General features: G+C 51.8%; 8 protein-coding genes across 8 annotated transcripts; 4 read left to right on the top strand and 4 right to left on the bottom strand.

Moving 5' to 3' along the window:
• Positions 1-161: 161 nt before the first annotated feature.
• On the bottom strand, positions 162-1,691 carry AAFC00_000713 (uncharacterized protein; the record flags this gene model as incomplete). Its single annotated transcript, XM_069347261.1, has 3 exons — positions 162-788; positions 877-1,179; positions 1,524-1,691. 3 exons carry the CDS (start codon positions 1,689-1,691, stop codon positions 162-164), a joined length of 1,098 nt encoding a protein of 365 aa, XP_069200585.1.
• Positions 1,692-2,266: 575 nt separating this feature from the next.
• AAFC00_000714 (uncharacterized protein) lies at positions 2,267-3,298 on the top strand (the record flags this gene model as incomplete). The annotated part of the gene is made up of 1 exon (XM_069347270.1): positions 2,267-3,298. The coding sequence occupies one exon, from the start codon at positions 2,267-2,269 to the stop codon at positions 3,296-3,298; it is 1,032 nt and encodes a 343-aa protein (XP_069200586.1).
• Positions 3,299-4,173: 875 nt separating this feature from the next.
• Positions 4,174-5,361, top strand: AAFC00_000715 (uncharacterized protein; the record flags this gene model as incomplete). Its single annotated transcript, XM_069347282.1, has 2 exons — positions 4,174-4,349; positions 4,410-5,361. The coding sequence occupies 2 exons, from the start codon at positions 4,174-4,176 to the stop codon at positions 5,359-5,361; spliced, it is 1,128 nt and encodes a 375-aa protein (XP_069200587.1).
• Positions 5,362-6,048: 687 nt separating this feature from the next.
• On the top strand, positions 6,049-6,905 carry AAFC00_000716 (uncharacterized protein; the record flags this gene model as incomplete). The annotated part of the gene is made up of 2 exons (XM_069347294.1): positions 6,049-6,591; positions 6,639-6,905. The coding sequence occupies 2 exons, from the start codon at positions 6,049-6,051 to the stop codon at positions 6,903-6,905; spliced, it is 810 nt and encodes a 269-aa protein (XP_069200588.1).
• A 35-nt stretch (positions 6,906-6,940) lies between these two features.
• On the bottom strand, positions 6,941-7,528 carry AAFC00_000717 (uncharacterized protein; the record flags this gene model as incomplete). The annotated part of the gene is made up of 1 exon (XM_069347307.1): positions 6,941-7,528. The coding sequence occupies one exon, from the start codon at positions 7,526-7,528 to the stop codon at positions 6,941-6,943; it is 588 nt and encodes a 195-aa protein (XP_069200589.1).
• Positions 7,529-10,644: 3,116 nt separating this feature from the next.
• On the bottom strand, positions 10,645-12,651 carry AAFC00_000718 (uncharacterized protein; the record flags this gene model as incomplete). Its single annotated transcript, XM_069348396.1, has 7 exons — positions 10,645-10,875; positions 10,974-11,204; positions 11,282-11,411; positions 11,486-11,597; positions 11,659-12,045; positions 12,104-12,208; positions 12,267-12,651. 7 exons carry the CDS (start codon positions 12,649-12,651, stop codon positions 10,645-10,647), a joined length of 1,581 nt encoding a protein of 526 aa, XP_069200590.1.
• Positions 12,652-12,958: 307 nt separating this feature from the next.
• Positions 12,959-13,846, top strand: AAFC00_000719 (uncharacterized protein; the record flags this gene model as incomplete). The annotated part of the gene is made up of 2 exons (XM_069347324.1): positions 12,959-13,347; positions 13,405-13,846. 2 exons carry the CDS (start codon positions 12,959-12,961, stop codon positions 13,844-13,846), a joined length of 831 nt encoding a protein of 276 aa, XP_069200591.1.
• A 98-nt stretch (positions 13,847-13,944) lies between these two features.
• On the bottom strand, positions 13,945-14,778 carry AAFC00_000720 (uncharacterized protein; the record flags this gene model as incomplete). The annotated part of the gene is made up of 1 exon (XM_069347334.1): positions 13,945-14,778. The coding sequence occupies one exon, from the start codon at positions 14,776-14,778 to the stop codon at positions 13,945-13,947; it is 834 nt and encodes a 277-aa protein (XP_069200592.1).
• Between the last annotated feature and the right edge of the window lie 1,073 nt (positions 14,779-15,851).

Genomic DNA, 15,851 nt, shown 5'->3' on the forward strand with positions numbered 1-15,851 from the left:
ACTGGCGTGCTTGGTTTTATCCATGATGCAAGGCTCTACGATGGAGGAATTGGGAAATAGGCGGCGCAGACAGACTTCCTCAAGCGACTGGGGGTTTTACATAGCATATTGTATATATCTCCTTCATCTTCATGATCTCGATCCTCTGAATCTCTGTTGCTTCAATACATCTGCACCTCAACCAGCGCCCTGCCGACCCCACCCCCCTCAATACCCCTATCGACTCCCTTCACCCCCGAGTTCTCAACCTCATACGCAACCGCCCCCCGTTCCGCACACTCGACTTTCAGCGCATCGACACTGCCTCCGACGCCGAAATACACTCTTTTCGCAGCGACTATGGCCTTGGCCATCTTGACACGCGAAAGCAGAGAAATCAAAAGCGTGACGAACGCAGACGTCGATGCCGGCGAGTAGATTGTCTCAGAAGCCAGGATTAAAGTGCCCATTTCCGGGGCGCTGGCGGGGATCAGAGACGAGAGAGCTGGCGACCAGGGCCCGGACAGAAACGTCAGGTGGATCCCGATCTCTGCCAGCGAGGAGGTGAAGGCCGAGAGTAGCGCTGGGCTCAATTCTAGGTCGCCGCTATTGTCGAGGCTGCTTGTTGGGTCGACCAGGGCTTCGGGAGTCGTCGTCGTGTGCAGAGCCCATGTCAGAAGCAGGTTGGGGAGTGTGACTAGGGACAGCACCGACGCGTTGTAGTCTGCTAGTGTGAATGATTGCGGGATCCTTTCGCGGATGCAGTGTGCGAAGAGGGTCAGTGAGGGGAGAGCGGTGCCTGCACCCAGCTGTTGATTCGTTAGGTGATATGTGCAAAGTGGCGGAAGGTCCGAAGGAAACATATGCAGCATCGCAGAGTTGGTCAGAAGAACTAACCTCAATAACCTGATCACACTTGACAATCTCATCAATGTCCTTCCTCGGGCCCCGATCCAGTAATAAGCTCGCAAGATCCACGCTGCACTCCCAAGTCTTGAATCCACCTTCGTACACGCCTGTTCGGAGATCCGAATTCTCCAAGTCGGCTAACGTGCGGTCGTTGTCGTCTTCGCCATCGGCTTCACTCATGAGCTGTACCCGGATGTCGAAGAGTTCGCGGCGAGGCAAGACCAGCGTCTTTCCGGTCGGAGATGTGATTGTCACCAGGCTGTATGAGAGTCTATCGGGTAGTGAAGAGAGCTATCGAGTATCAGAGGCTGTGACGTTGATTATGGTCCTATATACATGATCATGCGAAGCAAAAGCAGGTGCCACCACAATTGAGGTTCTGATGACCATGTCTCGTATATTGCGATTAGGAATTCAGGACCTTTGAGGAGATACGAAGGGGCAAATAAACATCAATTTGTGAGATCTCAAACACAAGGAACGATAATCTGAAAACAGGACTTATTTCATGATCGCAAGTATTCTTTCTTCCGAACATAGCAAAACGCATAGGAGCCATGAAACAAGAGAAATGTAATCGTACACACGACTCGCCAACCACCCACTCCTCACAAAGGCAGGAGCAACACACATACCAATTCATTGAAATCATGCTGCTTGACATCTACAACAGCAGCACCAGCCTCGCCCTCATGGTGGTCAGCCACGGCCTGCCCCTCGGCGTTTGACATTTCAACATCATTGCCATTCTGGTCCAGAGACTCATCAATGTCCTCTCCCGAGAAGTCGAAACTGAAAGACATGATTTTCTTGCTGACAGCAGTTCGTTATACCTGGATTACGGCGCAGATCTCAAGAGTTGCCGGTGGATTTTTTTTGTTTTCGGCTCCGCGAGCCGAGAAAGTTTAGGACAGTGCAGATGATTTTTTGGGGGAGGAAGAACATAGCTTGGCGGTGCTAGAGGACAGGGTCGCCTTGATGTTCAGGACGGCAATGCTCCGAGACATCTAGATGAGACGCGGGATGAAACATAGCCTCGCGGTAGTACAAGGGAATCTACGTCACGAAGATCAATTTTGGTCTTTCTGGTTTGCATTTGTCTAGACGGTTCAGACCACGTAGGAGAGTCCGCTATGACAGTGGGTATTTGTAGTGATAAGATAACACCAACCTGCGGTGTTAATGCGCCAAACATGCTTTTAAGTCCGTTATGATTAATCATAGTGGAGTCCAAGATGATGGTCCACCGCCGCGACCCGGTCATCGATATAAGAAGTAATTCTGAAGCTACGTGCATAGGATCAAGCTATCTTGTGGCGTAAAGTGTCCCCTCCTTCACATAACTACATACAGTCAATCACAGCACCTTGCACACACAATGCCTGCTCCTCAAACCCCTTACAAGCCATACGCTGATAGGTTCAGTGCTGATGAACATACTTGCCCTACCGCACTCGAGATTGTCAAGGATGCCGGAGTTTTGAATGGTCTCAAGGGAAAGGTGGTAATCATCACCGGCGCCACATCCGGCATAGGCATCGAGACGGCAAGAGCTCTACATGCCACAGGCGCCAAGATCTACCTGGCAGTCCGTAATCTGGAAAAGGGCGCCGCCGTCATCAAGGACATCCAAAGCAACCCGGGATCTAGCGGAGAAGGCGAGCTCGTGCTGCTCAAATTGGACACGGCGAGTCTCGCCAGTGTTCGATCGGCCGCCAAAGAGTTCCTCAGTAAAGAGAAGACGCTTAACATCTTGGTCAACAATGCTGGCATCATGGCCTGCCCGTACACACTCACGGACGATGGTCTTGAATCGCAGATAGCCACCAATCACTTTGGGCACTTCCTCTTCTTTCAGCTCCTGAAGGACACCATGTTGTCCAGCAGCTCAGCCTCCTTCCAGAGTCGTGTGATCGATGTCGCGAGTTCCGGTCACGCTTTGTGTCAAATCAACTTCGACGACATACACTTCAAGAAAGGTGACTATAACACCTGGAATGCCTATGGTCAGTCCAAGCTCGCCAACATCTACATGGCAAGCTCGATCGAGCGACATTACGGCGCGAAGGGTCTGCATGCGTTCTCCCTCCACCCAGGTGTCATCTTAACGACCGGTATTGCAAGCAACATGGATCCGGCACAGGCGCACCTGATATCACTCAGTGAGGAGAGCTTCGGGAATCTCTTGATAACAGCCGAGCAGGGTGCAGCGACAACGGTTTGGGCAGCTGTGAGCCCAGATCTGGAAGGTAGAGGAGGCACCTATCTCGCTGATGTTGGCGAGGCATCGCCAAGGGAGCCAGGCGAAAACCAGGGCGGACCAGGCTATGCGCCGTATGCCTACGACGAGGAGCTGGAGGAGAAGTTATGGAAGCTTAGCTATGAGACCGTAGGCGTGCCCGAGGAGTAGTTACGAGCTCCATGTCAGTTTGTTGGATTCGCTATCACAGTAAAACCATCTTGCCCACGTGATCTTGTGTCATGCAAAATTTCTTCTGAGAGCCGAGGTTGATATTGTCGTAATGCCATCTGATCAGTCAAACTCGGGACAATTTGATTTAAGTACTGTCCTATGTATGATTTTTCAACGCTCATCAGCGTATGCAGGGACAGCTAGAACCATCTCAAGACTGCGAGTGTAAGACCCGACTCTCCGTAGACAACACATTGTAGAACTAAATGCATCCAGTCAGGGATCAACAAGTTGCGGTGACCCGGACTTAACGACTCTTCCCCTTCCGTGAATCTTACCTTACGGTTGATACACTTTTCGGCGGGGTGACAGACCCTTGAAACCGGCCAAGCCGGGCACACAAAGACGTGGGGCTTCGGGGGGCTCCACAGTCTCTACCTTAGCTTCGAACTTGCCCCCGCCAGAATGGATAGAATTCACCCGCTGTCTTCTGCCGCATCTCCCAAGCCGCTCACCAGATTTCCGAGTAGATTGTTCCACAGTCGACCGGATAAATGTAGACGATTTTTTTTATTTTGGTAAGATGGAATCGTATTTCTCGGCAATTGACATGAGCCAGGTCGTCCCATTCGCGCTTGAATTCGGGTGCCTGCATGGGTCACAAGATACATTTACCCTGGTGTTTCTCCACAAGTTTCTTTAGTCGGTCCGTGGAGTTGAGCCTTTGGTTATCGTGAGCTGTTTTTTCCCCATTAGCATTCATAGGGTCGTCTCTTCTGTATCTTTTCTTGTCGTTGTTGGAAAAACAATTGTTGACTTCTCTACTCTCACTCGCTTCTGCTTTCTCTAGCACAGATCTCACACATTCAACCATGTCTTCGACCACGACGATAACAAAGCCTTCCAAGGCGAACATTGGTGTTTACACGAACCCCGCACACGATCTCTGGCTTGCAGACGCTTCGCCTTCGTTGGCACAGGTGGAAAGCGGTGAGACTTTGGAGCACGGCGAAGTGACCGTGGCGATCAAGAGCACTGGAATCTGCGGGTATGTGTTTTTTTTTGTAGTCTGTAGCAAGGAAGCAACTAATCTCTGGCCGATTTACAGCTCTGATGTACACTTTTGGCACGCGGGCTGCATCGGCCCCACGATGGTGGTGAGGGGAGACCACATCCTCGGCCACGAATCCGCAGGTGTCGTTGTGGCAAAACACCCGTCCGTGACACATCTCGAGATTGGTGATCGCGTTGCCGTCGAGCCCACGATTCCTTGCGGCAAGTGTGAGCCTTGTCTTACTGGTAGATACAACGGTTGCACAAACGTCGAGTTCCGCTCGACACCGCCCGTGCCTGGTCTTCTCCGCCGCTACCTGAACCACCCGGCCATCTGGTGCTTCAAGATCGGAGACATGAGCTACGAGGAGGGCGCCATGCTCGAGCCTCTCAGTGTTGCCCTCGCAGGTGTGCAACGAGCAGACATCAAGCTCGGCGACGCCGTAGTCATCTGCGGTGCCGGACCAATCGGTCTCGTGACTCTGGCTTGCGTAAAGGCAGCAGGTGCATCTCCCATTGTCATCACCGACATCGACGAGGGCAGACTGAAGTTCGCCAAGGAGTTCTGCCCGACAGTCCGCACCCACAAGGTCGAGTTCAGCCACACGCCGGAGCAGTTCGCCGAGAAGGTGCTCGAGCTGTGCGAGGGCGAAGCGCCCCGAGTCGCGCTCGAGTGCACGGGCGTCGAGTCGTCCATCGCAGGCGCCATCTACAGCGTCAAGTTCGCCGGCAAGGTCTTCATCATCGGCGTCGGCAAGAACGAGATCAAGGTTCCGTTCATGATGCTCAGCACAAAGGAGGTCGACCTCCAGTTCCAGTACCGATACGCCAACACGTGGCCTCGTGCCATCAGACTGTTAAGAGGAGGCGTCATCGATCTCAAGAAGTTGATCACTCACAGATACACTCTCGAGGATGCTGTCGAGGCGTTCAAGACGGCCGCAGACCCCAAGACCGGCGCCATCAAGGTGCAGATCCAGAGCTTCGAGGATGGCGAAGCCCGATGATTGTTTCTAATCAATCAGACAAGTAACCGAGTCAGAGAGAAGGTTTGGACGGTGCCCCTGTCAGAAAGTGGGTATCAGTGGCGTTTGGTGTCTGTCTGCCTACCTGCCCTGGACAACAAGATTCTCCACACAGTGTTTAGACATTTTTTGTTTCTAGCGCAGCGATTTCGTCTAGGTAGTCAAAGAGAGACACGATACAATTAGATGCTACGATCCTTATTCCTTTCAGAATCTTCCATGGCGCCGTCACGAGTGGCGGGGTCAGGGTAGTAGTACGTTACAGTACAGTACAAAGTATTGCCTTGTTCGCCCGGATGATCGACATGTTCAAAGCAGACCGTCGTCCTCTCCCCCGCGCTGGCTGCCTCCAAATGAAGCGAGAACCCCCCCCCCCCCCCCCAAAATTCGGAGTTACAGTAGCTTTTCCCCGCATTATACAAAGGCTGCCCCCTCATTAACTTGCCCGTACGTGGAAGCTGAAGGTACGGAAAGTCAAGGTAAGGTAGGGTAAGGTAAAGTGGGACAAGGTAAGCAGGGGGAGTGAGGAGTTTGGAACCATGTAATTGGTACAAGAGTAGATGATCAGCTCACGAGGCTATATTCTTCTCTTTCTCATCACTCTATTGACAAAAGAAGTTTATTGCTGCTCTCTAGCTAATCCAAAGCTTTCCAAAATAAGAAGAAGCCATGTCCAACAACAAGCCATCATCGACCGCGGAGTTCAAGCTCGGTCGTCTAGAGGGCAAAGTGGCTCTCGTGACGGGCGGCGCGAACGAAGCAGGATTCGGCGCCGCCATCTCCAGACGATTCGTGTCCGAGGGAGCAAAAGTGCTCATTGGCGACCTGGACGAAAAGGGAGCTCTCGCTGTGGCCAAAGGGCTGAGCGACGACGACGGGGGGTCATGCAAGGGCATCAAGATGAATGTTTGTCAAGAGAGCGATTGGAAGGCGGCTGTTGATACGATCGTCAAGGAGTGGGGAGGGCTTGACATCGTGGTCAATAACGCAGGAACGACTTATCGCAACAAGCCGACGGCGGAAGTGACGGATGACGAGTGGGAGAGGGTGTTCAAGGTCAATGTCAAGAGCATCTTCTGGAGCGCCAAAGTCGCTATTCCGCAAGTACAGAAGCGTGGTGGTGGGAGTATCATCAACATTGCTAGTATTGGCAGCATCAGGCCTAGACCTGGACTGGTCTGGTACAACAGCTCCAAGGCAGCCGTGTCCAATGTAAGAGAATCTACCAATGTGCAAACAGCAGGACTGACATGATGCAGGCGACCAAAGGTCTGGCGGCAGAGTATGGGCCAGATCAGATCAGAGTCAACGCAATCTGCCCTCTGCTTTCGGGGACAGGTCTCTTTGAGTCCTTCGTCGGGGTCAAGGACACGCCAGAGAACCGCAAGAAATACGCCGAAGCCATCCCGCTGCAGAGGTTGACGGAGCCTCAAGATGTCGCCAACGCTGCCGTGTACTTGGCCTCGGACGAAGGCAAGTTCATCACAGGAGTCAATCTGGAGGTCGACGGCGGCAGAGGAATTTGAGGCAGCCATGAGGCCGGCGTATCGTCAAGTGTAGATCAACCGGCAAGTGCCTTCTCGACCAGTTCTTGAGACCTCTGTGCCATGTGCATCTCCAAGGCCAACTTATGGCCCTCGGGACTCATCTTTCCCCAGGTCTTCTGTAGAATCTTGATGATCTTGTCTTCATCGTGCTCCTTTTCAAAGGCCTCGAACTGATCGTCGAGGAAGACCAGACAGGCGACGTCCTCGAGGACCTGAGTGTCTGCATTGCCCTGAGCAAGACCCTGTTTCTCAATCATGCCGCGACACTTGATGATGTCCTCGTCAGAGTACCCGTTCTCTTGCAGGATAGGGGCAACGAGCTGAGCCTGTCGCTTCTTCAGGTATGTCCGCCAACTGTGGTAGCCGATGCGCGTCATGGGGTACGAGTCTCGCGGGACCTCCCAGCGGCGAAAGTGTTGGGCGCGGATGGCGAGCTTGACGACGTCCGAGGCATCTGGCGATCTCTTGTCCAGATAGGCCGTCATCTTGTTGGCATAGTGCAGTTCGTAGGGCGTCTCGGTGCCGTCGATCGTGACCTTCTTGGGGTCTTGGGCGTGGGCTTCGTCGATGGCCTTGAGAGCTGCTTTGTAGTTGGGAGCCATTGCTGTCCGCTATAGCATGTGCTTTGACAAGAGATACGATGAGTTGCTTAAGTAGTTGCTCAATGAACTGGTTTTGTGTTGAGGAAATGGTGGATTAGAGCTGGACTGCTGACCTACAGTACAACTGAGCTAATTACCACTGACGACTCTACCCTATACCGTATCCATCCTATCCTTATCTTGCCGCAACGGACCCCACCAGATCTCTTGGCGGCCATCATCTGGGCGCCATCTGATTGTGAGGAGACATTGGCTTTCTACCTGCATCTGTCGAGACACGACACATGACGACCGCCAGACACCCGTTGCTCCTACAAGGGGGCAGAATCAGTAATCATGGCCCAGTCGAAGAGCTATGGTGGAGTCATGACGACTCGCCTACATGAATTGTAGGATCAAAGGAACAAGTGACGCTCGATGGGCAAGCAAGTAATTACATGGCTGCGGGGACCGCGGCGCCCGCTCTCTCTTGCGCGTCTCCGCCTCACCAAAACATCCATGGATGTCACCTGGGCCACACGGGTACCGCTCTTGTCATGGACCTTTATCACAATCGGCACAAAATGCTGCTTGCTAATCAACACGGGCGACTTACAGTACTGCCTGGGTCGTCATACTACAGTAGGTACGTCGCAGGCATTAAATTCTCTATGCACCTCAAGTACTGCTTCTGCCAAGAATCGTCAACAACTACTCCTTTGGGAATAGCCCGCCAAAGCAACAAGCGAGAGACATCCAGTGCTGGCAAGAGTTCTCTACGAAAGAGTTCTCTACGAGTCAAAGGCCAGTGGACTCTGTATCCTCTACCAGAAGCAACAAAACATAAAGGTGGACTCGAAAACACAGCTCGGACTACCAAGCATCGTATAGACATCGAAACAGTCGTGTGAGAGCGCACTTCTATACCACTACCGTCCATGAATCCAAAGAGGCAACTAAAGCCAGCCAACCGCTGCCGCCTCTTACGACCCGCTAAACCCCATCCGGATCGTCGGAACGTCCTTTTCATGACCTCAGCATTTATGCTGTCGTCGCTGTTCAAATCATGACAAACTCAAACCACTTTCTGCCTTTCGCTTCCTGAATGTAAATATCCCTTCTTTTCCTGCTTGTCTGATGTCTGTTCACATTGTACTATGATACCTTTTCTTTCTGCATTTGTTCTTCGCTTTCTCAATTGCCACAGCGCTGCTGCCAGTACCTTGATATTTTCTTGCTCTTGTGCAGTATAAGAGAAACAATCTACAAGTCAAATGTCTACCCCGCTGAGGCTTCTGACGCGGGAGTCTAGTCATACTCCTGAGGGGATGGTGCCGACTCTTAGTCATGATCAACATACTGTCAACATGACGAGGGCAGACGAGGACAACAGATTAAAGGACCAATGTGTTCGGCAAGAGTCAAAGTCAGACGTCGAAATAGTAGACTGGACGGGACCCCTTGACCCGGAAAATCCTTTCAATTGGCCCAAGAAGAAGAAAGTCATCATCACCGCCGTCGCACTATTCGCAACACTTACCTCGCTTCTCAATGGCACCATAATCACTGTTGCTCACGAGGCCATCAACGATAGATTTGGCGTCAGCGATGCTACGTTTCCAAACTCATACTGGCCAGTCGCCAGCTGGACCTTGGGAGGAGCCTTGTCCATGATGACTATATTACCTTTGATGGAAGACTTTGGCATCCGCTGGCCATTCCTTGGCACTTATTTCGTCTTTCTGTGCTTCCTCATCCCCCAAGCGCTCGCACAGAACTTTGCCACTCTGATCATCACACGCTTCTTCGCTGGAGCCTGTGTGTCCATCTTGGCCAACTCGGTAGGTGCCATCATCTGCGACATCTGGGAGGGAGATGTGGGCCGCACCGTGCCCATGTCATTGTTCGTTACTGTCTACCTTGTCGGATCCACCCTGGGACCCGTGATAGGTGGCGGCATCTTTGCCCACCTCAACTGGCGATGGATCGGCTACATCCAGCTTATCTACATGGGCGTTTTCTTTCCCATCTATGTCATCGTCATCCAAGAAACCAGAGGCCCGGTGATCCTGCGCCGCCGCGCAAAGCAAATCCGAGCCAAAACAGGCAAGCAAGCATTCACGCGCGAAGAACTGGAAGAAAAATCATTCCTGCAAATCTTTGTCACGAGTGTCAAGCGACCCATCTACATGCTATGCACCGAATACGTCGTATTCAGCTTCACGTGCTGGTCCGCTTTCTCCGTCGGGACCGTCTACCTCTTCACCCAATCTGTCGAACAAGTCTTTGCCGGTCTCTACGGCTGGAACGCAGCACAAGCAGGCTACGTGCAAGCGGCCGTCGTCATCGGCGAGATCCTCGGCTGGTCAGGCTCCCTGCTGTCGTCACGCCTCTACTTCGCATCCGCAGCGCGCAACAAGGAAAACCCCGGCGAACCCATCCCCGAAGCCCGTCTGTACGTCAGTATCGTAGGCGGCTTCGTGGGCGTCACGGGCGGCATGTTCGTGTATGCCTGGACGTCCTACCCCGAAGTAACATGGGTCGCGCCCGCGATCGGCATGGCCATGGTCGGCTTCGGAATCAACGTCATCGTCATTGCCATCGCCGACTACGTGACGGATTGCTACTCGATGTACGCCGCCAGCGCGGTCGGCGTCATCGGGTTCGGCGAGAACGTGCTCTCGGCTTTCTTGCCGCTCAGTGCTCAGAGCATGTACACAAACCTCGGATTCCACTGGGCTAGCACCCTGCTGGCTTTCCTGGGTATGTTGCTTGCTTGCGCGCCGTTGGTTTTGTTGGTGTGGGGGAGCAGCATCAGGGCGAATAGTCCGTTCATCAACCAGGCGAGGTACATCAAGAAGAGCGATGATTCGATGACTTCGATCCGCGGAAAGGAAGGCGAGGCATGATGACAATGATGATGAATAGATCTCTTCTGTCTTGGCGATTATTTTGTATTTAATGTACATATACGACACATAAAAAGAACAAATTCTGTAGATACCCAACAAAAACAATAATACAACTTTACATCTCAAAGAAAAAAAAAAAAAAAAAAAAAAGGTAAACCCCAAATCAACCACTTATTCCTCTCCCTCACTAACCTCCAAGACAATCCCATCAACAATCTCAACAAATCAGAGCCTAGCCCCCTGCTCCCTAAACACAACAAGCCTCCGCCCCTTCATCTTCTCATCACCAAAGACCACAACCCTCCTCCCAATCGGATCCTCAACTCCACTCGCGAGTCTGCGCAACGTGTCCTCGTCACCGTGATTCGCCAGGAACCGATGTCCGCTCTTCACTGATCTGCAGACGATATGTCCTAGCACGGCAGTGTTGGCTCGAGAATAGTCGATTGTGTACGTCTTTTCTCTCTCGCTCGTTAGTCAAGGTCACGGGTAGAAGGGAGAGATGAGAACTCTATTCTGCCAAATGGGGAAACAGAGATGGAATGGATATGTACCTCTATAACAGCCTCGCCTTCCACCTCTTCTTCGCCATCAATGACCGGCGGTACATCCTTCGAAACCAAAACGGCCTGGAGTGGATTCTTCTCTGGATATCTCCTCGTCTCATGTGGCGCAGTGGTTGAGAAACACACCGCGTGCTGATAGGTCAGACATCCCCCGTTTGCGAGCACAAGAGCTGTGGTGCCTTTTCCGGAGCGCAGAGCGCGCGTTGTAGTCGTTATTGCCTTTTACATGTCAGTTGAGGGAATCGTCTAATTTTGTGTGGGAATTCTGTGGTAAGTAAAAACGGGGGAGTCCTCACATGTAGTGCGTAGTTATTCCCTGCGCCTCCGAAAGACGTCAGCCCGCCTAGTAGTGTTATTGGCTTTTTGCCGCCTGTTATCGGCAGGTCGAGGTGTGCGCAGGCTAGCTTTGGGACGATTGGGAAGCAGCTGGGGGGTTTCGTCGGGTAAGTCGGCGTTCGCTGAGTAAGAGGGTGGGTTTGATATGGAAAAGCAAGACTCACGAGTAGAAATCAAACAGGTCGATTTCTTCTTTCTTCAAGCCGCTGGCTACTAGTGCTGCGTCGATAGATGCTGAGAGTGCGGGACAAGAGTGGTAGTTCGGCCTTTCCCAGACTATTGTAATCATGTCTATGTCAGTATTCTTCCGGCACAATTACTCGGACGTGAGTCTCACAATTCTCACTATCTTCTGTCCCTGCCCCTCCTAAAGGAAATACCCACTTACGCCTAGGAACACCAAGCTCCTCAGCGTACTGTGTCGAAGTCAACAAACAAGCAGCAGCCAAATCTACAGTATTGAATGCATTCATAAGCAATGGATACGGAGAACAGATCATCCTGTTGCGCTTCGAAACCGTCCCGATCTCCTCGGCTGTCTTCGCTGACTTGCCGTAGTTCCAAGAATACATGTTTTGCTCGGCGGCTTTGGCGAAATCGGCGTATAATCGTGCGGATTCACGGTTGTTGTCGAGGAGAGACTGCTTTCGGTGGGCTCGAAATCCGTGTTCGTAGAGTGGGTAGACTTGGATCGGAGCCCCTATCGAATGTACTGCGCCGTGACCTGGTCGGGATATTCAGTGTTATCCCCCCCACTTTCGGGATATCGTCGTTCGACTCACCTTCTGGGAATTCCTGGGTTGTAGGTGAGAATATGGAGTCAACCGACTGCTCCACTTTTGTCCAATCCGGTGGAGGTAGCCTGCCAGCTTTTGCATATGCCGTCACTGAGATCTATCAGCAAAGTCACGGCAGTTGATACGCCTTTTTTACAAATATACATACACGATGCTAAAGCTTCACCGCCAGCCACGATCGCCACCTTTGCCTCCCCTCTCGCAACACGACGAGCGGCATCATCGAATATCCTAGCTGGCTGATTCCCGCCATTTCCACTATAAGACTTATGTCTCGGCCTTACACCCAATCTGGCGGCCAGCAAGGTTGGCAGATCCGGGTATGGCCACGTCCATGTCCTGACGATATCGAGACTGTCGATCTCGCTTCGAAGTTGCTGTCGATGTCGGTCGCTGATGCCGGTATCGTGCAGGGCAAGTTCTATTGCTTGAAAGATGATATCTAGTGGTTCGATTGTTTCGCTTAGGGTTGTCAGGCGGTTCACGACGTCGCCTACGCCTATGATCACTGGGGTGTAGTAGGGGGGTTCCATGACGGTCGTTTTCTAAAGGACATTTACTGACACTAGAGCTATCACGTTGTGTCTCGTATCAGTCATTTTTCAACCTCTTGTATTGTTCTTACTCTTTTGCATGATCAACAGTTGTGAGTGGTTTACCCCGTTGCCCTCTTGGGGTATCGCAGCTCCCCCACCTTGGGGTAAGTCTACCTCGGCACGATTTCTTGTATCCTTTCGCTTGACTCGGGGTTCTCCATACGTCGGTCTGAAATCAAGAAATGCGGATATATACATATCATATAGACACTCGATAAAGATCTGGTCCTCCAATCCAAGCGAAATGCAGACTCAGCCTCCGAAGGTCGAAGGCGTCCGAATTACCAACCCAGCCCCACACGTTCTTCTCGTGACCATCGATCGCGAGAAGCAAATGAACTCGATACCATTCAAGCTTCACTGGCGAATGGACGCCTTATTCCGGTGGTTCGACGAACAACCCGATCTACGTGTCGCCATCATCACTGGCGCGGGCAAGAAGGCGTTTTGTGCAGGTCAGGATCTGATTGAATTGAATTCGCGCGATAGCAAGAAAGTCAACAGTGAGCCATGGCTGGAATGGCATCCGCCGTCTGGGTTTGCGGGCATCAGTCGCAGGGTTGGAAAAAAGCCGATCGTCGCGGCTGTGAATGGGTTTGCGCTGGGAGGAGGGTTTGAGATTGTTTTGAACTGGTGATCATCACTTTTGACTTGAACAATGTGTCGATACAAGTACTGACCCAACAACAGTGATTTGACCATAGCCGCGCCTGGAGCTAGTTTCGGTCTCCCGGAAGTCTTGCGAGGTCTCTATGCTGGCGCGGGTGGTATTCCTCGCCTGGTCCGCAATCTAGGTCTACCACTTGCCGGTGAGATAGCGATGACAGGGCGAAGGCTATCAGCAACAGAAGCAAAGGATCTTCGGCTTATCAACAGGATAGCCTGTTCGCAAGAAATGGTGGTTGATGAGGCTGTCCAACTCGCCGCTCAAATCGCAGCCATCTCCCCTGATTCAATCATCGTCACGCGGGCCGCATTGAGAGAAGTCTGGGAAAGCGCCAGCGTCGAGAGAGCTTATCAAAATGTCGATGATAGGTTCAGCAGAAAGCTGTTCGAAGGGGAGAACGTTCGGGAGGGACTCGAAGCCTTCGCTGAAAAGAGGAGCCCTGTCTGGAAGCCCTCGAAGCTCTAGTTGTGCTGGTCATCGCTCAGATCATGTATTTTGCTCGTTCACCATATTCGATATAATCACTACACATGCATAGATGACATATAACCTACGGAATCCAATCAAGCAACATCCCAAAGTTCCTCTGCGTTCGTGCAAAACACCTTCTCTGTCACGCCGAGCTCCTCGGTCCATCTGAGGCATTGCGCAACGAAAGGCTTGACATCCAAACCGTCGAATCTGGTGTGCGGCCAGTCAGACGCAAACACTGCACGGTCACCAGCGACTCTCAACAACTCCTTTCCTACCGTTGCAATGCATCTCATGTTTGGGTCCGAGTCGAAGCGATAGGCAGCCGAAAGCTTCACCCACGTATTTCCATCCTGTAACAGATTCGTGAGCGATCGAAATCCTTCCAGACCATACGGATCGAGCATGTTCTTCGATGGCAGGGTAGGAGCTCCGAAATGCGCGATACACAGCCGAACACCCTCCAACTTCTTGATAACACGCTCCAGCATCTCAATACTTTCCATACCAACAAAAAGCTCCAAGACCCAATTCATAGGCCTGACAACCTTCGCATAAGCCAGTAGCATATCCGACAAAGACTCCTCGGTGAAGCGAGCATTAGTAGACTTAAGATTGAGCCTTACACCCCTCACACCCATCTCATGCCATTCTTTCATAATCCCCACATCGATAGTCGCAGGATCAATCCCCACAACACCACGCCCATGTCTCGGCCCGACGGCCTTCAGCGCATCGAGCAAACACGAGTTATCATTCCCGTAGATAGAAGGCTGGACCAGCACGATGTTAGAAACGCCAATCGTTGACTCGAACGCCATGGCCTGCTCGAGACTGTGTAGAGATGGCTTGTATGCCGCTGTGCTAGCTAGAGCGTAGTCGGGCGATGTCACGTGCATATGCGAGTCCCAGGCCGTCTTTGGCATTCGCGAGAGTATCGACTGAGAAGACGTCGAGTAGCTCCACGCCGGTTTATTGCTGCTTCGTTGGGCGCTGGACTGCGTGTGTGTTGCTGTCTGTGTGCAGGTTGTGATTGGACTGTTTGAGTTACGGAGTATGTAAGCACTAGGTAGGCATTATTGCGCATGCTTTTGTATATACTACAAGAGCGGCGCTTTCTTTCGAAGGCCATGATAAGACCTCTGCAATCTCTCGGGCATATCACGTACCGTGTCGTAATACGTTCTGCACTAATTCTCTTCGATAGACCTGAACATGCTTGTCGAGCGACTCGACATGTTGGTGGGTACGCATACATTTCGGTTTAAGTCTGGAGCACAAACTCCGAACACGACGTGTATCAATCAAGACGAAACAACAAAGTCTCAACGAAGTCAAAGCTGAAGGCGAGATAGCAAGACCAGAGGAGCAAAACAAATATATGGATGGGCACATTTGCATGCAGGAGTAGAATTAGTCATTGGCGGATCGTCGAAGCAGCCGCATTTGCTTTCTAAGAGGTGTTTGTTGTCCGATAGACGGGCTTACACTCGGCTAACCGGATGGGGTACGATCTCCGGACCCTCACGTCTTCCTTCGAATAGTCCACACCCATCACCATGTGTGATAGGCGCAGTGCTTTCTGCACCGGGTGATATATGGACATGCCCCTCACTGCTGTCGGATTCCCCAGTTTGTTGGACGTGACCAGATGCAAACAACCCAAAAGAACAGAAGATGGTTACTATGAAGATCGTACCGTCTTATATATACACATTAGTTATACTATCAGCAGGTGGCATACTTAAAGGTAACAACCTCGAACACCTTCAACATATGCAAAATCATCGGGCAGCGCTAAAGATCAGATCAAGGGTACGACGAGGGAGGATACAGCGCCAGTGTGACTCTGCCCTCGTTCAAAAATGACTTCAACCTCGGAAAGTCGCACTGGGTGCATAACGCGACAGGGCTTGCGAATCGAACAGCCAATATAACCTCTTTTGGTTTTAGGTGCTGCTCTCGGATCGCTTATTGCGTTCTTCTTTAGTGATAAGTT

The sequence above is a fragment of the Neodothiora populina genome (assembly GCF_041146345.1).
Source record: "Neodothiora populina strain CPC 39397 chromosome Unknown canker_contig_11, whole genome shotgun sequence".
NCBI lineage: Eukaryota > Fungi > Ascomycota > Dothideomycetes > Dothideales > Dothioraceae > Neodothiora > Neodothiora populina.